General features: G+C 37.0%; 1 protein-coding gene across 1 annotated transcript in view; it reads left to right on the forward strand.

The window, feature by feature from the left end:
- Positions 1 to 25,265, forward strand: part of CPQ (carboxypeptidase Q) — a 357,555-nt gene that overhangs the window by 228,680 nt on the left and 103,610 nt on the right. Inside the window, exon 10 of the mRNA XM_023538239.1 lies at positions 24,306 to 24,397. Coding sequence (XP_023394007.1) covers positions 24,306 to 24,397 — 92 coding nt within the window. The remainder of the gene's footprint in view (positions 1 to 24,305; positions 24,398 to 25,265) is intronic.

Raw genomic sequence — 25,265 nt, forward strand, 5'->3', positions numbered from 1 at the left:
ATTTATGAATAGAGCTTTTAATGTTTTAGTATCACATGTATTCAGTTGCATTCCAATGTATTCTTTAATTGGTTCCTTTTTCAACCAGTTGCTAGCTATCTCATATGCAGTTTATCTTTTTGACCATTTTTCATGCCTGTGTTTCCAGCCTTTCACAAAGAACTATTACTGAATCATTAGGTCATAACATTGGATGAGGTTTACTGAATATTTGTTTTCAAAGACTTTAACATTTTCTCTCATAGCCTTGGTTGGTTTATTGAGTAGAGCAAAGCAGTCAGTTTGCTACTAGTAGAATGAGATAGAGTAAGCATCCAGAGATATTCTATCAGGAGGAGCCAATAGCCTTGTTTTTTAAAGGTCCCAGGTCTCCCATCAGTCAGCTCCAGTCTTGATAGGGCATAAGAAAATCAGAATTTATGACTGCTTCATAATTCTAGACTGCAGCCTTTAATCTGAGATCTTCTGTTGGGAAATTCTCTTTAAAAGTTTTCTTAGCCTCAAGGGAAAAGTTTCTTGAGAGATAGCTCAGTTTTTATCAAAAGCCATCACAAATTCCCTTCTAGTTTTTTCTCTACCAATTAAGATCCTCTTAGCTATAGAGAATAAATTCATAAATGTGGTTCCAGTTTATTAGAAAACTCACTTTTAGTTAGTAGAATCAAAGTTGCTCATAAGGTCTGACCCAAGGGAGCTAGGAAAAGGTTATTTTCCTCTAAAAAATTCAAGGCCTATAATTTAATTTTTGTCTGGTTTTGACCAAGCTCAGATTTTTGCTGACTTTATAGTATAACATAGCCTATCCATTTCAGTCAGGGATTTGTCTCTGTCGTTTCCATTTAACTTGAAATTTCCAAATTGTTGCTGTCATTTCACGTGTTCCCACGAATGTGTGTAAAACCTTTCCATAATTATGATGTTAAAATATTCTACTTCTTTAATTCCAAATAGCCTTAGTTGAAAGATGTACCTTTGATATAAGAGACTTTTAGGACAAGAAAAAAACATGTTTGATGAATGTATACATTGACCATAAGACTTTCCTAAAACAAACAAACAAACAAACAAACAAACCCAAAACATTAAAAGTAAAAAAAAAAAAACTTAGTTCTTGGAATTGATGAGATATGATATTAATGATCATTTCACTTGACTGAGTCTTTCCTTTTGTGGAATTCATCATCATTTAATATCTTTCCATCTATTCTTCATCCATTCATTCAACCCACAGTATTGTGAACAGTGTTAAGTTTTAAGCTCTTGCTAAGCCATGGCCAATGAAGACTGCCTAGGCATAGCCACATTTTGAATTTGTAAAGGAAGCCATATATCATATTTCTTTAATATAGCATATTTTTTAAAAATATTTAATATTTTTCTCTCGATATTTTAAAATCCAACTTGAGAAAAATGGAAATTTTATGGTGAATTTCCCACACATTCCCTATCACCTCTATTCTTCTTTTATTGTTCCTTCAATCTTACATTTTCTTACACTATCTCGCAACTTGAGTTCATATCTATTATAGCATACCATGCTATCCCAGTCATCATAGGGTACCATGATTATTATGGGAGAGACTTGAAAATAAGAAAGAAGTATGTTTAAAATCTTCAAAAAGAATAAAAGAATGAATAGCATTCACTACACACACAAAAAAAGCAAGAAGATTTTATGAAATAACAACTAAGTGGTAATGAAATTAGAACATGCAGGTGCAGAGATAACCAATTAAAATGATTGAAAATAAAAATGTATAGTCCTTTAGAATTTTTTAATAAAATCTCAACAGAAGGAATTCTCTCAAAGAGAGACTTTATGAATTGGAACATGTAAATTAGAAAATTATCAAATTGTGTAAAAGAGAGAAAAAGAATTGAAAATATTAAAGATTTTAAAATGTAAGTTCTATTATACATCAGTAAAGCATTCCAATAGGAGAGAAGAGAAAATTGCTGAATATTTTTTAGAACTAAGGCAAGACAGGAGTATTCATATTCAAAAAAGTTCAAAGAATACCAAGCAAGATTACATATTAAAAACTTCTGTTTGCATTATAGTGAAGCTAAAGAACATCAAGGGCAAATGTTTGCTTTTTTGAGTAGGGCAATATGAGATAACACCAATACTTTCCTTAATTACTAGAGATTTATTCTTGCATTTTTGTTGTGATAAATTTTTCTTCTATATTGATTGAGTTGTTTTCCTGCTGTCACTTTTCATGTAGTCATTGTACTGTCCTCCAGGTCATTTTAGTTTGCTTCTAGTTTTGGTTGTTTATTGGAAAATCCAAAAACTATATCAAGAAAACTTTTATAAGTAATAAATAAGAGTAGTCTATAAAACAAAGAATTGGCTTTAAAGCAGCTCTTAATAATACTAATGTAACAATAACATATTTATAGTGTTTACTATCTACTATACACTTTTATAAGGGTTTTCTCATTTAATTTTCACAATATCGCCATGAGGCTCATACTGCTGTATCCTCCCCATTTTCCAGATGAGGACCTTGAGTTTTAGAAAAGCTGAGTCACTTGCCCAAAGTCACGCAGCTTTAGCTAGTATGGTCAATGGTGTTTCCTAGATTTTAACAAAGTCTGTCTAATTCTAAGCCTAGACTCTTAGTGACTATTCTACAATATCTTCTTTTATGAAAAAGGGAAGCATTTAGGAAAGCTACTGGGACTTTCAGCAGTCTTTCTCATCAGCCTTTCTCCTGTGGGGTTGTATTCTAGAACACTGGTATCATTGGAATTCTGATCCTTAGACAGGTGATTGGTTGTTTTATAGATGTCTTGCTTTTTGAGATCCATATGTGGCCAAGATCATCTAGACTGTATAATCATAAGTACTCTCGCAGCCAGCCTAATTACTCATATGATATGTTTCTGGGAGACCAGAAACCCTTTAGGCTTCTGAGACATAGAGCTTACTTGCCTGTAATAGAATCCTAAGAATTTTCTGTTGCCAAAACTCCAAGGCCTTCCCAAGCTGCTGAGTAGATTCTAACAAAAAGGCACGTTTTCTCTACTCTAATGTCTTTCCCTTGGTTCAACTTTTGGATTTTGTATGGTTGGAGTATAAAGACAGATTGAGCTTAACTTGATTGTAGTTACCCCAATGTGGTCTTCCGTGAAGGTTTCCCTATGTCAGGAGAGGATGGTTGAGGTCATACTAAGGATAAAATGAGGAAACCTATCCACCAAAAAAGGAGCTATGTGTTTCCTAATTTCCACTGAGCACTTGGAGGAAAAACTGTATTCTGTTAACTCTGAATGAATCAAGATTTTAGATATAACAGAATTTCTGAGGAAACTGAAAACCGATAATTCAACGTAGGAATCAATGATGAGGTCATGGGCCTGACTGATTTTGCAGTCTGTAAGTCTAACTTAGATTTTCTACTTCGCAAATTAAAAGCTCTGTGTGTGGACACCTTAATAAAATTTTCTTACCTTAGCTACTATATTGATAAAATTAATATAACCATACACACAATTTTTTGGAGGGTCAACTGAGAAAATTAATGTTAAAACCTTGTGAACTACCTCAAAGCATTGTGTACAATTTAGTTGTTATTCACCTGAGGATTTTGTTTTAGAGGAATACAATTGGTCTGTAATTCTTTGACTGTACTTCCTAGGACTCTACATATGTACGTCTCTTGAAGCCTGAGAGTCGTGGCCTCTCCTTCAGCTCTAACCAGCTTTGCTGCACTTTGAGGCCCCATCACTGGATCTCCATTGTGGGGTTACCTCTGTTCCATTTCTGTAGTGACTTGGTGCTACTTAACTCAATTCGTAGTCATCTATATGCTTTGCCAAGTGAATCTGAGAAATGAAGTATTCGGTGAGGACCTGACAAAAGCTTGGGCACTTCTTGATAACTTCTGCATGGAAGAGGCCTTTAAAATTGCACTGTTCTTTACTGTGCCAAACCAAATGGGGAGAAAATAATTCTCATTGTTAGGGGGGCCATTAATGGAGCATCTACCTTAAACCTCATCACTCTGCTAGATACTGTTGTAAGTTATTTTGTTGATGATCTTTATCACTGTTATCTAGGATATATGCACCTGATGATTACTCACACACAGGAAGGAATTTTGGTGTGTGTTGAGAAACAGTAATATTGAATTTATAATATGAAAGATGGAATTACATTTTGGATTTAACTTTCCTGACATCTTCTTTAATTCTCCTAATTCATTTTGTGAAATCCAGGGCCATCCTTTGAAATATTAGCAGATAGACTGAGGATTAAGAAAGACAGATAGTGAAGTCACAGAATTTAATTCAAAATAGATGAAGGAATTTCAATGAAATCATGATCAATAACATCCTTAAATACATAAAACATTAAAACAAGTCAATAATAAAGAAGCTCCAGAACTACAATAAATAGACGAATAAAGGCCCAAAATGTATAATTTTCAAAAAACTTTGAAATATTAAACTCCAGTAGCAATCAAATATATGTAATTCAAAACAATGAAATAACATTTTTGTCTTTTAAATTAGTGATTAAAAGACCTGAGAATACTGGTAAGAGTTCAACAAAAAGGCATTTTTATTCATTGTTTATGGGAATACAATTTGATACGAACTATTTGGAAAGCATTTTGGCAATATATCAACAGCCTGAAAATTACCCTTTGACTAACTTTACTTTTCATAATCTGTCTTCTAAAAATTTAAATATCTCAAAAGGCTTTATGTTCAAAGCTAGTCATTAAAATGTTATTTTTAATATTAAAAGTTGGAAATAAATGAAAAGTATAACACATGAAAAACAGTTAAATTATACTTCATCTTTATAATGGAATATTCTGCAGCCAAATATAAATAGAAACTTAGGGAGACTGTAAAATAACACATAATATTTAGGTTGCAATGAAAAATGTAGATGTTTAAGGGATCAATTTAAAGAATTTTAAAAGCATGGTAAAACAGAATGGAAGGAAAATACCAATATATTAACCAAGACTATCTCTCATTAATAGGGTCGTGACTATTGTTTTCAAAACAATTTCTTCTGGGGCTGGGGAAAAGGCCTTCATAAGCGTGGCTTGAATGAGAAAGGTTGTGAATTTTTTCTCTAGCAACTGAGTATTTATGATTATTTCATACAGATTGATTTAAAAATCTGTTTGAATAGCCAGCAAAGACAACATCTCCTAAATTAGCATTCAACAGTGTGAAGAAGATGGTAAGAAAAGTTTTATCATAGCTTAGATCCCAAACTATGCTCAGTAACTTTTCATGGGCTTTGACAGGTTAACCGCATATAAATGATGCTAATTACAAATGAACCTTATCTCTTCATTGAAGAGATTATCAGTTTAATGGGGCGACATCTAAATGTGTGAGTATACAGAGTTGTTTGATTTTTTTTTTATTCTGAGTATTAAATGTCAGTTTGTAGTCCTTCAAAGCTAATCTCCCAACTCCAGAGGTATATATACCCCATATGTGCACATGGTGCTGCACTGAGTAATAGGGAAGTTAAAATCAAAAAGATCATTGCCTATTTCATACACTCCAAAAAATGTGCTGACAATAACCACCAATATCCCAGCTATGCTCCACAGTTTAGAATCTTGAATGCTTTCCCAAAAAACGTATGGTGAGGGAAGCAAAATCTAACTAAGCCTGACACAGTGTCCTAACAGAGGCCTTTTAGTTTCAGGCAGCTGAGTCTGTCAATTGGTCTGAAATCTTGTACCTGTGGTTTTTTTGAGGGGTTATTTGTGGTGGTCATAAGAAGACTCTCAGAATTTCAAGAAAAATGAGAAAGCAGTTTTGAAGCCAAAAAGACCATTACACTTTGCATTAGGGATAGAAATGAGATTGAATAGGGGTGAAAGAACCTAAAAATTGAATTGCCTTTTCTGAATCTCTTCCCCCTGAACATGTCCTTCTGGTCCTGAGATTTATCCAAACCTGACCCCAAAAGGTGTCCAGAGCTTGAATCCAGCAGGTACTCTCATAGGGGTCTTTTACTCCATTACACTTGTTCTAGTCAGTAAATAGGACAGCAGGACATTGTTCTGTGTACAAAAAGTGCAAAGGAAATAAAACTTGTGCAAAGGACATTTGTAACCTTCTAAATATTTGCCCTATTTGAAAAATTACAACTCTGATTTCTTAATACAAATTGTAGTCCAGTTGATTCCATCCTATTTAAGTTGATTATTACTGTGTCTCCCTTTCTTAGAAACAAAGAAAAAGTAATAAAAACAAAATGCTTATTAAAGTGTAAATATAGCGGCTGGATCCCTGATGTGCTATGTCAACAACTTTGCTGGCAGCTCAAGAGGACCCAGGTGCATGGGAAACGACTTATCTGGTCACAGAGCGCAGGTCCTGGCAATTGACAGGCTCTGAAGGGAGCCTTTTGTTACCTGACTTCTATGGCAGGTTGCTGGCTCACTTTCCTGTGTGGAAGAGTTGAAACTTCTTCAACTAAATAGAGTACGTGGGGGCAGAGATTTTTTTTTTTTTTAGGTTGGCAACCTAAATATATTAGAGTCACTACAAAATAGCAGGAATGCATGAAAAATGCTTTATGAAGAAAGAAACATAAAAGAAAACCAGAGGAAAGGATATTCAGCCTCAGTCATTTAAAAGCGCACTTTTGTTCCCGATCCTGCCGTTCCCCTGCCAAAGTTGGTTTGTTTGAAGAGTTTCTTCTGTAGAACTCCAGACAGGCCCCAAATATACCCATGTCTTCAACAGCTGGTTCTGGAATGGGAGGGGCTTCTATTAAGAGAGAAACAATCTTCCATTTCATTTGGAGTTTTACACAAGTTTTCCGTGTGTCTTAATTTTTGGCATCCAACTATTTTAGCAAAAGCTATGTGTTACTTTTTCAGCCAGAGCTTTGAGTGCTATTGTCTTCCCATGATGCACTTTACAGCTGATGAAAGCAAGCCCACCCTGTGGAAATGCCACAGGTGCTGCCTAGAATAAAATGACACACACACATGCAAATGCCCCTGAGAACTTGTTTGCTTCCGAAATCATGTTTTATTTTCAATAAAGAGGCTGTTTTCAAAACTGACCATGTCTATAGCCTGGTAATGGGAGATAATGATTAACATACCAAAATGTGAGTAATTACAGGGCACTTTGACACTGTCTTTAGAATAATTTATACTTACTCAAAAGATGAAGCATAGAATTATTTCTAAAATGACAAATGTGTGTAAATTTTCAAAGTGGATTATGATTTCTCCGAAAAACACAACCAGCCATAACACAGTTATGCTTAATAGTTTAAGGTGATCTAATACTTGAAATAAACTTTATTCTGGGCAATGGCATGCATTTTCTAGATAGGAAGGGAAATTGTTATTGCTTAGAGTAAAGAACAGGCTGTTTTTCTTATATAAGAACCTTAAGAAGACGAAACAATAGTTTTAATACTACAAAGGAGTGGGCTGTGAAACAATTGGGGTAAGTCTTGTTTATTTAACATTGATGCCCATAGTCTGTTAGGCACAAAATGATGCACTCTGGTGCTGTTATTTAATGCTAGAACGATAAAATAGTCTAGCTAAGATTAGATTAGGCAGTTGACTCAAAGTATTCCAGGTTCAAGATTCAAACATGAGTAGATCGACATTGTTACCATACAGAACACTTGGACACATGTGTGGCTGCGGTGGTGGGTAACAAACCATCTTCTCCCTGTAGACCCTCGTGAAGGCCAAGCCTCGAAGAAATGGCCTGACATCTCTATTTTTTAAAAAAATCTCTTTAACACCAGTTGTCATTTGAAAAATTTAAGACAAAATTATTTGCTCAGAACAATCTGATATTTTTTGCTAGTGATCCCCCAGTACACAGAAATAGATTTAAGCAATGTGATAGTGAGTCAAGCCAAGGAGAGCCACGAAGCTGAGCTCGATAGTCCAGTTGACTCTATAATAATGTGTTGATTTATGCTTGGACACTTTAGGCTGTATGACAAACGTGTACAAATATACCTTCAACTTGTGGCCGGGATGAATCTAGTATTGAGAGCTTAGCTCTTCCCTCGGACTGGGTTCCTCACTTCTGTTTTGTGGCTGGCTGAGAGTGTACTTTTCATCCTGGAGTCTTATGAATACATATCAGTTGATATCATTTGTTATCATCTTCATCAGTTGACTGTGCCTGCCTCCCACAGACTAATCCCCAAGTGAATCAACTCCATGCCACTGGGCTCACTGAGGGTACCTGCATGCAGGAGTATAGGTTTAAACCACGGGCTTCTGGATCAAAAGGACCTGGGTTCAAGTTTTTCTTTTGCTGTTATTATATATATGACCATGAGAAAGTTGCTTTACCTTTCTAAGCTTCAGTTTTCTGATTCGTAAAATAGGAAAAATACTAATACTTATATCCTTCTGTTACAGTGAGGATCAATTGAGAAAAATTAAAAGAACTAATGCACATAAAGTGCTTAGGGTGTTGCGTTAGCACATAATAGGCACTCAATAAACATTAATTTTCTTTTTACTTTAACTCAAGAGCAAATACCTCTATTCTCTAGTTAGTGTTCTCCTGTTCACACCAGTTGTCCACATGACACCATAGTAATATAGTTTGCATTTCTCACATGACTTCTTCACATGCTGATCTGGTTGGCTCTGAGGTCTGGGCTGCATACTGCCCTTTCCATGTTCCCTGGCTTTTGAGATCATCTGGTTCTATACACAACGCGTTTTACCATCCACGGTGGAATCCTCCCACTCACCGTGTTGGCAGTCTCTGGGCAGCCAAGCACTTGGGCCCTGGCAGGTCAGCCCTTGGGCACCTGCTCTCCATCTGCACCAGCCCTGTGCTAGTCTCTAGCCACTACAGTGCACATTCCAGTGACACCTTCATCTCTGGATTCTTGGATTCTATGTTTGAAAGGTTCCAGCATTCATTCTACTTTGTCCTAGATACTTTTCACCTCATAGTTTCCATGTCACATCTGTGTGATTTGCTGACAACTGCCCTGACCAAGGTAGTGTTAGAAGGAGGTGCAGGGAGAGACAGACTAAGGTGTCCATATCTTTGAGTTTGTAACAGTGCCATTTATGGTCACCGATTTTATTTAATGAATTATTTATCTACTGAATAAAATGTTCTTGTGTATTCTTTAAAAAGAAATACAGGTTACCATCTGACTTTCATCATTTGAAATGAGACTTAAAAATGTCTATATCATCTATAACCTAGTTATTTCGCTCTCAGGAGTTTCTTCATTCTCGATTGCTCTCTCTCTTGTTCTTTCTGACTTGCTCTCTCTCTCCCTCTCTCTTTCCTTCTTTCTTTCTATCAGTCACCTATTTAGGCCCGCTAAATTATAATAGAAGGTGAGACTTTAATCAGCACTATGCATGGCATATAGTGGGAGCATGGGGATGGTGTTTCCTAAAGGCCTACGGCTCATAATGTGATTCACATAATTTCTGTGATCTCAGCAAGTAGCAGACTGGTGATGTTTGATTTACTGTTATGCTTTGTGTCTACCTTCATACTATTCTTCCCCATACTTGTGTTTATCTCAATCTTCGTTTTCTTGGGGAAGACTGTACTGGAAATTTGAGGAGGCGTTAGAAGGTAGAGACCTAGTGGAAATGAATAGGAATACTTGAAAACAGGCCCTGTCCTCCACTGTGGTGATGCCCCGTGACTTAACATTGATGACTGCATATATGACCGACCTAAACATACATTAGAAAACAGCTCAGTTACTTCCTCACTGTTACCAAAGCTCAGCCTCTATGGTCTACCTATGCCTTTTAGTGCCGTACTCAACTAATTTTTGTCTTTTATATATCAGAGAATGTTCTCAGTGTGAGGGGACCTGAGTCAGGATGGTCTAGTTGAAAAGGCATGGACACTGGAGTAAAAAAAAATCTGGATTCATATTCAGCCTCTAGCACTTACTAGCTCTGTGACATTGTGCAAATCACTTACCTTCTTTTACTCTTTGCTTCCTTATCTGTCAGTTGGGGATAATACCCCCAGGTATTACAATACTCCCAGAATTATAGGATTATTGTGAAAATTAAGTGAGATAATGTCTGGAAAGAATTTAGCACAAAGTCTGGCATAGCATTAAGTACCCGTTAAATCCTGCTCCCTTCTCTCCCCCAACCCCACCCCCTATCAGTTGGCCAGCTGTCTTTAACACAGTATCAGTGGGACTGTAAATACCCTGAATATTATGTAATTACTCATTACCAGTCTGCTCCTTGATCACCTTTCTGCCCTCCCTCCAGAGTTATTCCTAAACTCAATAACAACTCTCCCTCTGGTGTAATCTCCCTCTCTGCAGAGAATAGTAAAAACCTTGATGTTTAAAAAATCATTTTTCCATAAAAAACTTAAACCCCCCCTCAATATTTTTGTGAATATTTGTTTTCCAATAGAATTTATTATTGACACAAATATTAATGTGTTTACCTTTGGAATTTATTTTCCATAATAATCTTGACAGTAATATTTTCCTGATTTTTGAGAAGCCCTTTGTGCAGAGAATGCATTTTGTTAATTTATCTAAGTTAATTTATCTAAGCTTACAATTTTTTAGATTGTTTGAAAATTTCTGGAGCTCAAGTTCCCAGAATACAAGTGAATGTTCAGCAACACATATGGAAGATAGCTCTCTTCCTTCTCTGTCTTCCACTTATTTCAAGATAGTGATGGTTTTCAGACCCAGCGGTTCAAGACTTTTGTCATTCCCACTGCTATAAATCTGGATATTCCAGTGTTGTTCAGCTTCTGAATGTTTTAGGGTCTGATTGCTTATCTCCATCATCCTTTGTCCCAGATCTCACCCCTACTCACCAAAACATTTACTCAACCAACTCTCAATGGGCCATATTCTTGTCACTTTGTCTCTTTGAAATTGGACAGTTTAGACGGAACGTGGAGGTGCTGATGTGGACTTATGACTAATAGGATCAGATACAATAGCTGTGCTAGATTATGTTTTCTCATGTGAGAGTTTTGCCTTAAAAAAGATAGAAGAAGGTAGAGGTTGCACAGGATGGTCAGATCTGTCTGTGCAGCTAATCACTAAAGAAGACAGTAGCCCAAACAGTTAAGAGCATGGACTGGGCATCAGACAGTCTCAACTCTGCCATTTACTAGCTGTGTAGTACTGGGTAAGTAACTTAATTTCTGTACCTCTCAGTTTCATTATTTATAAAAAGGGAAGGCAATATTACTTGCTCTCCAGAATTAAATGAGGTAATGTTTCTAAAATTAAATGAGATATTATCTGGAAACGTCTTGGCACAGTGTCAGATACAGTACTCGGTGCTCCAATAAATCTTGGTCCCCTCTCCCCCATCTTGTGCTAAGTGTCGGCCATCTCTAAAATGGCAGTGGTGGTGCTGTGAGTGCTATTGCTGTCATTGCTGTCCTCCAGTTCTTTTCTGCCCTACCTCCCAGTTCTATTACTCAACCCAGTTTAACTCTTTATTTCTGTGGTATAACTTCATTCTCCATCCAGAACAATAATTTTTAAAAATTCGTTTTCTTTAAATGATTTCAAAGTGTGTACAACGATGATGACGGTGATAGTCATGATGATAAGAATAACATTGGAATTTCTTACTCTCTTTATCTTCTAGATTATAAATTCCATGAATCCAAAAAGCATGACTGTCTTTAGCCCTAAATCCCTCAGTCTCTGGACTAGGAATAGTTGTTGAATGAATGAGTGATATTTTGAGTGTCTCTGATTGTGCCATTTTATCTTTTGGATTTCTGCACAGTTAGTCCAAATGAGTATTTGTTGATTTGAATATACTTCTCCTATTACAGAATTTGAGTTTCTTCTTTATGGAATAGAATTTTTAAGTGTATGCTTATACATCCAAAGATGGACAATGATGATGTATTTTAATAAGCATTAAATGTGGCAATCGAATATAAATAAGTTAAAAAAGAATGGGAAATAGTGTTCATGAAATGTTAGTGTTTACATGGGGGAAAAACCTAGTAGGTTGATTTTAAGATTTAAGGACAGGGGGTCCTGGGAAAAGTTCCGAGAATGGAAGCATCACATTCCTTCCCACACTAAACACATAACTCTACACGGGTTTGGTTTCATTTCAAAAGTGGAGTGTTCACAGACTCTGAACACATCTCTATAAGCTTGACCCTAAGAGGGCAGCAGATGAACTCGGGGAGTCTTTCTAAGATGATAGTCCTCTGAGCTCTGAGGTAGATTTTTACTAGCTCCTATAAATACTTTTAAAAGATCATATATAATTTTCCCTTACCCTAACAGCTTTTAAAATAAGATGTGACATAATGACCTGGAAAAGCAAAAGCTCCATAAGGTCAGATAATCCATTACCTTGGTGATGTAAGGTTCATAAGTTTTGAAGGATTGATATTATCTGGAGAAGGCAAATGTGTCTCACACTTTCCATAAGTGAGAAATGAAAATGTTTGAGAAAAACAGCACTTCTGCTGGAAGGCCAAACACTCCTCTTGAGAAAATGTCAATCCCATATCCCTGTGGGTAGGATTCAGTATTTGTAGCCATCAATTTTAATATTCTAAATCTAACAGAAATTCAAAGATTTCAGTCTATTTCCAGATTCCCCACCTGCCTAAGCCCAGCCTTATTTCCAGGCTTTGCTCTCCCTTAGGCAAATGTAACTGATAACTGATGTAATGTTTGAATATATTCTCTGTCCAAAAGTTCTTTTTATAGATCTAATCTATATCTGTCTTGTTGCAGCTTAAAACAATTTCCATTCATCAACAAATACATATAGGGCTCTTTGATTTACCAGGTGCTGCGTGTGGAAACCAAAAGCAGAAAGTCCATTATTCATGATTAATTGCCAAGTGGGTGGAACAGTAAGTAACATCTTTGAAGTTCAGAAAAAGGAGAGAATAGAGCAGGAGGTATTGGAACTGAGTCTTAAAAGATGGTTGAGTTATGGGTAAGTCAAGACGAAAAAGAAGGACAGGTGGTATAGGATAAGTGGCGTGAGGAAAAGCACAGAGATGGGAAGAAAATGAAGAGACCAGTTTACCTGGAAATGAGGCTTTGGGAAAGAGCATAGCTGGAAGCAAGTCTGGAGGGGCAGATTGGAACCAGTCTGCATACGGCCTCAAACGACTTACTAAAGAGGATGGACTCTATACTGCAAACCAGTGGCCTCTGAAGCCAGGCACTATGTTAGACCATCATTTAGATAAAAGAATATACTTATTCTTTATCTAAAAAAAGAAATACATTTTACTAATGTGTGTCTTGACAATATTGTATGTATATCATTTATTCATAAATATACATATGTGGTAAGGCATGCTCAAAATCATTTTACATGTTCAAAAAACTTTGGAGGCAGACTAGTGCTATAGATGATAAGGGAGAGATTAAAGATTTTCATCCAGCCAGTGACATGTTCAAAGCAATATTTTAGGAAGATGAATCTGGCAGAAGTTATACAAAGAGGATTGGAGGAAGCAGTTAGTCGGAGACTGTAGTGATTCAAAGAGTTTAGATTGTGGTAGCCACAGGTGAGTGGAAAGGAGCGGTAAAGTACCAGAGACATTTTGAAGATCTTATCCCTTTCATAGTGAGATTTTCCCTTAGCAAGAGCATTTAGCAGTTACTTTAGGAGCTGAGAACAGAGCAAATCTCAAGACGAGCTTTTTGTTCAAAACCAATTGCAAAAATTTATTGATACTGCCAAATGTGTCACGGTCTGAAAACTTAAGCTTAAATGGAACCAGGAATAAAACTTATGATTAATTATTGGTCAAAAACAAGTTTAGATAAGTTCATAACTAATTTTATACTCAAAGAAAATCTTTAAAAAATGTAGATAACATTCTCTCCATCATAACCCTAAAAACGAGCCCTTGAAAGAGTTAACAGAGGCACCATAATGATGCCCCCTGCATTATACAATTTCACTTCATATCTGCTGTTTGGTGCTGAAAAGGGATCCTAGAAATATTTTCATCTCAGCTGCTTGTTGGAGATGTATTACTTTCTGATAATCCCTGATTCAAGTACAGACCCATCTGTTCCTTCTCACACAGTGCGATCTTCACAAGAAATAAAAGTTAAAGATCTGCAATTGGTGCACGTGAATTTGTAAGAGAAATCTCGGTACTTGTGCTTGATTTACCGTCATTTTCTTTAAAATTGTACTGTTTAACTCTCCCCGTTTGATGTTTCTGCAACTGAGAACTCAATAAAAGTGTGATTCAGAGTTCAAATCTATTATTGACCAGACTCCTCAAAATTTCCTTGCAGATAACACTCTAAATAATGATAGGGAAGAAGAAATATATGTTTTAAAATGTGAACTAGATCAGGCTTCTGATCCCTACATTATCTTCAAAATATATTGATGAAAGAGCCCTACTGTCAGGCAATTTAAATAAGAAAAACAAATTCATGTATTTTAACTCAAGTCAGGCATCAGACATAAACTTAACATTTGTCTCAATCAAGCTAAAATAAGACTATAGAGCGTGCATGTGTATGTGTGTAGTTATTTTGGCTGAAAATGAGTAGAACGTAGTATGGAAAAATAGACATAACATACTGGCACACGTCAAAACAAAGGCGATAAGGTTAAATTTTTAAAATTAAGTAGAAGTGAATATTCTAACATACTGCAGGTGCGAATATAAATTAGTAACCTTTCTTTAGGGCATAAGTGACATGTTTCAAGAGCCTTAAAAATGTTTATACTATTTATATTCAATATTTCTACTTTTAAGAACTTGTCTTAAAGATAAAAATCTTAAATGTCCAATAATAAGAGAATAGCTAAAAAAATTATGAATAATTTTCTTGAAGATTATTGATATAATGGCCACATATACTATGATTTTAAGTGGAAAATGTACTGTAAAACTATATATAACATATCACTGTGTATATATGTGTACAAATACATGCATACAAAAATTGTAAGGAATTATAATATGCTTATATGTTGTTTTTGTTTTCTAATTTTTATTGTTTTTCTTAGTTTTCAAATATAAAAGGATATATATTTATATTCAGAAAAAATATCAGAGTCAAAAATTAAAGAGAGTTGTCAGAGTTTTAAATGCAAATACCTATAATCCAGTACATTTAGCTGATGGAAAGATTTCTGTGTGCATAATGTATTTATTTAATGACTTAATCAATAAGAGATGTTGATGTACTAAATTTCGACTGGACTTATCTGTGTACAAAAGTAAATGTAAGACAAATAATAAGTAAACGTAATAGCAGTTGAAGCAAGTGTCAGAATTGAAGCACTTCTAATTATCCAGGCTATTGGAGTGTTTTCACCTATGTTATTTGGGTTTTAGTTTCACAAAAAGAGCAATTTTCTGAACTGAGGAGACACTAATATTCTTTAGATTACATCAAAAGGCCATAGCTTTTTAAAATACTTATATAAGTATATTCAGTCAGTAAGCCATCAATAAACATTTATTCAGGTACTAGACCTAGATGATGAAAAAGAGAAATGAGTAAGTTTCAAAAAAATTAATGGTCTAGCAGGGGGAGAGCAACATTTAAGTGTGTTTGAAAATGAAAATAGAGGTATATATATGAAATTCTAGAGAAACATTGAGACAGGGAGGCCAACTTCACCCTAGAGTTAGGGAAACTTTCCCAGAGAAAGTAATATTAGAGATGGGCTTTGTTGAGTGAATAGGAGTTTGCCAGATGGAAAAGGTAAAGGGGCATTCTGGATAGGAAGAAGAGCATATGCAAAGGACCAAAAATCTGAGATAGCAGAGCATGTTCAGGAACTGGTAGGAAATGTGATGTGGCTGGAGCTTAGGGTGACAGGCAGAAGCAGGACATGAGAGTGGACATTGCATTAGGGCTGGAATAGCTTTCACACACTGGTGGTCACTGTTTCTACTTCAGCAATGATTAATTGTGATTTCCCTGGCTAACGGAATCCTAATCATCATAGTGAGATAGGTCTGTTCCTTTGAATTATGGAAATTATAACTGTTATGACCTGTTCCACAAACACAGGCTATAAATATGATCGCATCTCTTTAATTTCTTTATAATTAATCATTCAAGCATCGATAGGAATTGTTAGCCGGAAGTCTATTGCCTCCTCTTGAGGTCCTTCCCACTGCCTCTAGATTATCCAGGAAACCTGGGACTTTACTCAGGCTGAATGATCGGTCCTCCCCCAGAAATTTGTGGCTGGATCCACACGTGACTACTTGTTCCCACTGGTTGCTACATGCATCGTTTGCACCGCTAAGTCACAGTGGTGCCCATTTTGGGCAACAAGGTTACAACTCCCTTTGCTTACATGCCCGTCCTCGGCAATTGCTCCCTAAATGACATTTGTGCCACGGTGACTGGATCTGAAGGAGCTTCTGGAGCTGGCCACATGTTAGGCTGAAGTTAGCTCTTCGCCTAGAGGATCTGGCCACTCTGTTGAGCCCAGGTCAACAGCCCAGACTCCTCCCTTCATCAAGGTCACTTTATTTTAGTGGTTTCCAGGAACTTCCCTGTCTGGGACCTTAGTCATTGTCACCCTGACCCAACAATTCCTTCATTCTCTGCCCCCAGTCCACGGAATCAAGGTTGAGGACACTGGAACTTTCCTTCCAGAAGGACCTGGGCTCCTTTTACGCACTGATTTGCCTCTTGCACAATGCCCAGGTTGTTTCATCAGATGGCTTAAGCAGTAGCAGCTTACAAGATGGAGTTTTAAAAAATTTTGTTTTTCTGCTCCAGTGGCCCCCACCCCCAAAAGTGCCTAATTGTTTTATGTTTCCATAACTAAGAAAGATACAGAATGATTCTTCTAAGAACAAAAGATTTTCTTCAAAGTGATTTTCTGTTCTTGCCTATAAAAAGAAGTAGTTGCAATTTACTTCACTAAAATAGTTAATCTTTGTCTAACAATGCCTCCTATTAAAAAATGATAATGTGCTTACATATTAAATGACAACTTATGTAACTTGCCCAAGGTGGAAATTGGTCTCAACCCCCAAACATGTGTGTTTAACCACTGTGCTTACTGCCTCTTCTCATTCAACGTATATGCTAATGTATCATTATGTATTCTATAACTTAGATACTTCACTGATATTGGTCAAGTTTATTGCAGGAATAGAAAAATCTCTAAGCATTGGCATCTCTTCTAAACTGTTGATAATAGAGAGCTGGACAGTAAATGTACTTATGAACTAGTGCATTTATATGGAAAATGAGTATATTTACTATAAGAAAAAATTATCCTTTCTCTGCAAAGTTAAGATACAGAAGGGAGAACAGTACTCATACATAGTTCTGGAGGGATTGAAACTGAGTGGTATGTAGGCATTTGAGTCAATACATATTGTTAACAAATGATGCTCTTTAGAATTCACGATTTGGGAACGCTGTCAACGAAGCTGGATTAACCTGAGTTTATTTTGCTTTGCCCTACTCTTGGTGCAAGTGTAAGAGAGAGAACTAAACTTTTTAATTTATTGGTTTAATGGTAGTTACCTCTCAGCCTTCTCATCTTTGTTTGATAATAATGAAAAACAAAGTTCAACCAGATTGTTTTCACCTTTTCTCATAGGCACTCTTTTCCTAATCACATTATTACTCTCCTCAATAAAATGGAAGTAAAATGCATTCATATTATATTTCATAAACGAGAGAAAATTCTGACACATTATCAGTAGTTTATGTTCTTTAGAGGAAAACCATGTTGCTGTAAAAATATTTGTTGTACTATTCAGAGTTCTTAATAGAAATTCCGGGCGGTCAGAAGATCTCTAGGCAGTTTCCATACATCTATAGAGGAAATAATAACCTATCCTCTGACAAAACCTCCATGAGACCTGAGTCCTAGCTAGCTAAGGCCAGGGTCCCCTCTCTCACCTCCAATTCTAAGACTTTGTTTCACGTGCTTGCCTTGGGCTGGTACTGTGTGCCACAGAGCCACGGCCAGAGTTGTGAGTCAGGATTGCTACTGAGCTGTTTCATTTACTCCAGTTCTACTGCAAAATGAAGTCTCTACATTTGACCTTATATCGCTTTGTGTTGTTATTGTTATTATCACTTTATTATTACCTTTATTTTATATACTTAAAATTCTTAGCTTTTAAATTTAGTTTGGATTTGAAATACACAATAAATTTTTATCATTTAAAATGATAAATATAGATATCCTTATATCAACTTTATTCAGTTTTCAGATTTATTAAGCTTTGACTTCATCCAGAAACTAAAAATTCTGATTGCCCCTCACTTTTATAGTGAGGAAACTTTCTGTTTATTTCAATTTGTACATACTTTATGTTGGGATGAGGGAGCACTTCATACTGCAAGAGATTATGTGTTTTTCTACAAGTTAGATGAAGTTCGTATTTCTCCCTTGGCTGGGTATGTATTCTGTACATAAATAAAGATGTTCTACGGGTCCCAAGAAGGAGGAACGAGGAATATGCGTCTTGTGGGAACACATCTTCCTGGTGATAGCTGGCACAGACTGAAAAGTGTGTGGAGTGACGTAGAGAAAAACTAACCAACGATTCTTGAAAACCTACTATGTGCTGGAGACTGCTTGATATGTATTTGCCTTGTCTCATTTAATTTTCTTAACAATTCCATAAGGCAATTCCCATTTTCCTTATTGTACAGATGAAGAAACTAAGGCTCAGAGAGACTGGGTAACTAATCTAAAGTCACAGACCCAGAATGGCAGAGTAGGGACTCAAATAATGTGTTCAGATTCCACAGATAATCCTCTTCTGTGCCCCCATGCTGCTGGGGTCTCAGGCAGCTGGGAGCCCCCACTCCATACTAGGGGCAGCATGTGGTCATCCAGTTAAGTCTCATACATTTCTCTTAGGTTTAGGGACAATCAAAATGTCAGAGCGGAAGGAGACTTTGGAGCCCAGGCAGATATTTACTTAACCACTGGTGTCCTAACCTCTTCTGCCAGCCCTTCACCTCTAATGTGGAGTACTTGCTGGTGCTCATGCTTATGGGAGCCGAGCTTCTCAAGTGCTTGAAGGTGGCTCTGCTTGTTTTTTTAGGGCCTGCCATGCACCAAAACTTACAGTGTTGTTATATGGAAGCCTTAGCATTCCTCACTTCAGATTACCACTTTATTATCTTAATATAACATCATGGCCATCTGGCTGATTTGAAATGTAAAAGGAGACTAATCCTGTACAATAATGTTTTTCAAGTGGAACACCAAATCTATAGGGATATTCAGGGCATTTGCTTTTATAAAATTAATTTTCTTTAACCTGTGCTAAATGCTCCTTTATCCTTATTTATAGAATTTCATGGTTTTAATGATCTGGTACTGTTTTGCTGGTATGTGCAGAGATATGTAAAAAGAAAGTATATTTTTATTTTTTTATGGATTTTAAAAATGTTCAGAACTTTCATTTGCAGTACTTTATCCTTTCTTATATTTTTGTGTTGCAAGCAAAATGTCATTTGGTTTAAATTGACATTAAGCACATTTTTTAAACCAGAGATTTCTTCCTTCAACAACAGTTTAAGTTTGTGCTATGAATGAGAGCAGGTGGTTTGACTCTGGAGCAGACAGTGGGAACTTCAAGTTTCGTTTTCAGCAGGTACTTGAATGCCTTTAAAGAACTTCCTCTCCGGGTTTTTGGATGCCCCTTCTCTCTAGGAGTAGAAGTGTGTGCTCTGTGCCTAGATATCCATTATGTAGTTTTATAGTTCATTTGTTGAATGTCTGTTACATGCCAGACAGAAGACTGTCTTACAGACATTAGCACATCTCATTTAATCCTCATAACTACCCCATGAAAATAGTTATAGTATGAGTATATTTACTATAAGAAAAAATTATCCTTTCTCTGCAAAGTTAAGATACAGAAGGGAGAACAGTACTCATACATAGTTCTGGAGGGATTGAAACTGAGTGGTATGTAGGCATTTGAGTCAATACATATTGTTAACAAATGATGCTCTTTAGAATTCACGATTTGGGAACGCTGTCAACGAAGCTGGATTAACCTGAGTTTATTTTGCTTTGCCCTACTCTTGGTGCAAGTGTAAGAGAGAGAACTAAACTTTTTAATTTATTGGTTTAATGGTAGTTACCTCTCAGCCTTCTCATCTTTGTTTGATAATAATGAAAAACAAAGTTCAACCAGATTGTTTTCACCTTTTCTCATAGGCACTCTTTTCCTAATCACATTATTACTCTCCTCAATAAAATGGAAGTAAAATGCATTCATATTATATTTCATAAACAAGAGAAAATTCTGACACATTATCAGTAGTTTATGTTCTTTAGAGGAAAACCATGTTGCTGTAAAAATATTTGTTGTACTATTCAGAGTTCTTAATAGAAATTCCGGGCGGTCAGAAGATCTCTAGGCAGTTTCCATACATCTATAGAGGAAATAATAACCTATCCTCTGACAAAACCTCCATGAGACCTGAGTCCTAGCTAGCTAAGGCCAGGGTCCCCTCTCTCACCTCCAACTCTAAGACTTTGTTTCACGTGCTTGCCTTGGGCTGGTACTGTATGCCACAGAGCCATGGCCAGAGTTGTGAGTCAGGATTGCTACTGAGCTGTTTCATTTACTCCAGTTCTACTGCAAAATGAAGTCTCTACATTTGACCTTATATCGCTTTGTGTTGTTATTGTTATTATCACTTTATTATTACCTTTATTTTATATACTTAAAATTCTTAGCTTTTAAATTTAGTTTGGATTTGAAATACACAATAAATTTTTATCATTTAAAATGATAAATATAGATATCCTTATATCAACTTTATTCAGTTTTCAGATTTATTAAGCTTTGACTTCATCCAGAAACTAAAAATTCTGATTGCCCCTCACTTTTATAGTGAGGAAACTTTCTGTTTATTTCGATTTGTACATACTTTATGTTGGGATGAGGGAGCACTTCATACTGCAAGAGATTATGTGTTTTTCTACAAGTTAGATGAAGTTCGTATTTCTCCCTTGGCTGGGTATGTATTCTGTACATAAATAAAGATGTTCTACGGGTCCCAAGAAGGAGGAACGAGGAATATGCGTCTTGTGGGAACACATCTTCCTGGTGATAGCTGGCACAGACTGAAAAGTGTGTGGAGTGACGTAGAGAAAAACTAACCAACGATTCTTGAAAACCTACTATGTGCTGGAGACTGCTTGATATGTATTTGCCTTGTCTCATTTAATTTTCTTAACAATTCCATAAGGCAATTCCCATTTTCCTTATTGTACAGATGAAGAAACTAAGGCTCAGAGAGACTGGGTAACTAATCTAAAGTCACAGACCCAGAATGGCAGAGTAGGGACTCAAATAATGTGTTCAGATTCCACAGATAATCCTCTTCTGTGCCCCCATGCTGCTGGGGTCTCAGGCAGCTGGGAGCCCCCACTCCATACTAGGGGCAGCATGTGGTCATCCAGTTAAGTCTCATACATTTCTCTTAGGTTTAGGGACAATCAAAATGTCAGAGCGGAAGGAGACTTTGGAGCCCAGGCAGATATTTACTTAACCACTGGTGTCCTAACCTCTTCTGCCAGCCCTTCACCTCTAATGTGGAGTACTTGCTGGTGCTCATGCTTATGGGAGCCGAGCTTCTCAAGTGCTTGAAGGTGGCTCTGCTTGTTTTTTTAGGGCCTGCCATGCACCAAAACTTACAGTGTTGTTATATGGAAGCCTTAGCATTCCTCACTTCAGATTACCACTTTATTATCTTAATATAACATCATGGCCATCTGGCTGATTTGAAATGTAAAAGGAGACTAATCCTGTACAATAATGTTTTTCAAGTGGAACACCAAATCTATAGGGATATTCAGGGCATTTGCTTTTATAAAATTAATTTTCTTTAACCTGTGCTAAATGCTCCTTTATCCTTATTTATAGAATTTCATGGTTTTAATGATCTGGTACTGTTTTGCTGGTATGTGCAGAGATATGTAAAAAGAAAGTATATTTTTATTTTTTTATGGATTTTAAAAATGTTCAGAACTTTCATTTGCAGTACTTTATCCTTTCTTATATTTTTGTGTTGCAAGCAAAATGTCATTTGGTTTAAATTGACATTAAGCACATTTTTTAAACCAGAGATTTCTTCCTTCAACAACAGTTTAAGTTTGTGCTATGAATGAGAGCAGGTGGTTTGACTCTGGAGCAGACAATGGGAACTTCAAGTTTCGTTTTCAGCAGGTACTTGAATGCCTTTAAAGAACTTCCTCTCCGGGTTTTTGGATGCCCCTTCTCTCTAGGAGTAGAAGTGTGTGCTCTGTGCCTAGATATCCATTATGTAGTTTTATAGTTCATTTGTTGAATGTCTGTTACATGCCAGACAGAAGACTGTCTTACAGACATTAGCACATCTCATTTAATCCTCATAACTACCCCATGAAAATAGTTATAGTATAGGCATAGAATACTCTCTCCATTTTTCAAAATAAGACACTGAAGTTCAGGTAGATAAGTTTCCCAGTGGTTACACAGCAGGTACCTAAAGATAGCAGGGTTCACCAGATCTGTCTGCCTTTTTCAGCCATAACAGCTTGCCCGGGAGTAAACTAGCTGAAGAGTTTAGGAGGTGAAACTGGGAAAGTGGTAGAGGGCTTTGAATTGTATTCTAAGTGAGACATCAAGCTTTGGATTCATTTATTCATTCAGTACCTACTGATCAGGCACCTAATGTGTGCCAAACAATCTAGGCATTGGGGGCGTCACAGCAAATCAAAGAGCATGAACCCCTGCCTTTGAGAAGCTTATATTCTGGCTCTCAGAGGTTTTAAGCAGAGAAATGACATGATCTGGTTTAAGTTCAACAAGAGGCCTTCTGGCTGCAGTATTGAGCATCACCTGCCGAGGGGTGAGGACCGCAGCAGAGAGACCAGTTAGGAGTGACTACGACAATCCAGGCAAAAGAGGATGGGGCTTGGACCAGAGTAATAGCAGAGGTGAGAACCTGGATTCTAGGTAGAAGAAACACCAGTGGAATTTGCTGAGCAATTGAATGTGGAAATGGCTCACCCCTGCGTTAACTGGAACTCAGGTCAACCAGCATCCAAAACCTGTGTGGTTTTAGTTATATTAGAGTTCAAGTGTATAGTGGCTGCACAACAATATTCAATTGAGTGGAAAACATAGCTCATTTTCAGCTCCTTAGTACTAGGCCTACAAAAGGAGAATACCTGTTGGTGTTAGAGGAGGCAAGACAGAGCACCATTTCCCAAGAGCATTTATCGTCTAGGCTGTTGTCCACCAGCCTGCTCCCTCAATGGCCACTTGCGGGTGATAGTACTTGTGTGGTTCTACTTGAGATTTGTAGTGTGTCCATCTCAGAGCCATTCGAAATCTTTTCCTATGGCTCACCTGTGGTGAGGCAGGAGGATGGATCCTTTTAATAAAATTTAAGCCCTGCTTCATGTTTTTCTGCCCGTGTTATTTTACTGAAATGGCATAAGGTCCAAATCAGAACAGGTTTTAATTCTGGGTCATGAAGTGGGACTTTTAGTATATTGTGGTCTCATTTTTTAAAGATGAGGAAACAGAATTTCCTTGTAGTTAACTTTTACTAAGCAGACATGGTCACTCAAAAATAGTTCTATATGTATCAGATCTGCCTATAACTTTAATAACTTTAAGATGCAGATTTTTATTTCTCAAGTCAGTGAAATTGCCACCAAGTTATTTATGGAACAATAAAGTGAAAAAAAATATTATCCTAGTTCAATTAATTTTCATTTGACCTTAAGTGAATTACTTTATATTTCCACATAAGAGAGGAAAATGATCATGGTTGAACATTTCATGTGCTTCGCAGTCATTACATTACTGAGGATAGCATGGGCAGCTAGCTAGACTTTTGGATTTAGACTAAGAAGTAATCCTCTACACACTTTCTCTTGAAGTAGAGCCAAATTATTTGCTTTCAGTTAATCACTGGAAGGCCCCGTGAACTGCCAAGGGTCCTCCTAGCTGCATCTTTTGTAATTGATCTAACATCCCACTGAACTTGGCCATCTATTGTGTCTTGTGGGGCAGGTTGTCTAGTTAAGTATATGAGTAGAGGCTCTCACCTTCTGGCCTGCAAGGAGCCTTTGCACAACCACATTAGCCTGTTTTGGAGATCAGCCTGAGGGTGTCCTTTGCTGTGTCAGCCACAGTCTGAATCAGGTAGTTGCACCACCAAGAAATGAACATGCGTGCCTCTGGTTCCCTTCTGCCTCCAAAATGCAGATGAGGGCCCTTGTCATTATTTAAAAACTTAAAAATCAACTGAAGAATCATTTAGTTCATTTTATTATTTTTCCCAGGGCTACGTCCAAAGAGGACTCTACGTTTGGTGCTCTGGACTGCAGAGGAACAAGGTGGAATCGGTGCTTTCCAGTATTATCAATTACACAAGGTAAGAAAGCATCCATGGATTGCTGGGCATTTGCACATGTACCATCAGTGTAGATTCCCTCTATCGTCCTGAAGACTCTCAACAATACTTAGTGTTAGACTGACCTCAGCAAACACCCCTTGCAAAAGCCTTCTTCATCCAGCCCCGTAAAGGAGAATGCAGTGGTGAGCTGACAGTGCTGTGGACGGAGCTGAGGGCCTCCTTCTTTCCATATCAGTCTGTGGCCTTAGAAAAATCCCAACTGCCATGCTGCCATTTTTTAAGGCTTTCTAGTTCTGCTATACTCATGTATGCCAGAGAAATAGTAGTAGGTAAACATTCTCTGTTCCCACTGAGTCTACTCCATACTTCAATGCCCTAAATCCTCCTGAGAACACTGGTATTTGAGATCCAAGTCTTGAGGACTTGAGTCAGCCAGGAGCATTGATAATGGTGGTAGCAACGGCAACAGCCAGCGATCTCAGGCCTAGGTATGTGGAGGACAGCTTGGTTTGATAATGACTATAATAAGACAAAAGTGAAGGTTGAAGCAAGGAGGTGATAATAGAAGATCATGATTAGAAATATAAGATCACTTTTAAGAGAAAATAACGTCAAGAACAACATTTGAGAGGGAGGAGAGTATACTAGCTCTGGATGAAATTAAATGTTGGTTCAAGGAGGAATTCCCAAATCAGGGCATGATGCTGAGCAGTGATGGTCGTGCAGAGGAGCATCTCCAGCTCAGAAGAGGCAGACCTCTCAAGCTTAAATTATTAAAATCAGACACAGGTGTATCTGTTTTCTGAATTGTATTTATATCCTTTTGGATCATTTTACTGTCAGTGTCTATTACCCTATTTCAGTTATAGCTTAAGAGCAATGAGTT

This window comes from Pteropus vampyrus, unplaced genomic scaffold, assembly GCF_000151845.1.
Source record: "Pteropus vampyrus isolate Shadow unplaced genomic scaffold, Pvam_2.0 Scaffold215, whole genome shotgun sequence".
NCBI classification, from domain to species: Eukaryota; Metazoa; Chordata; class Mammalia; order Chiroptera; family Pteropodidae; genus Pteropus; species Pteropus vampyrus.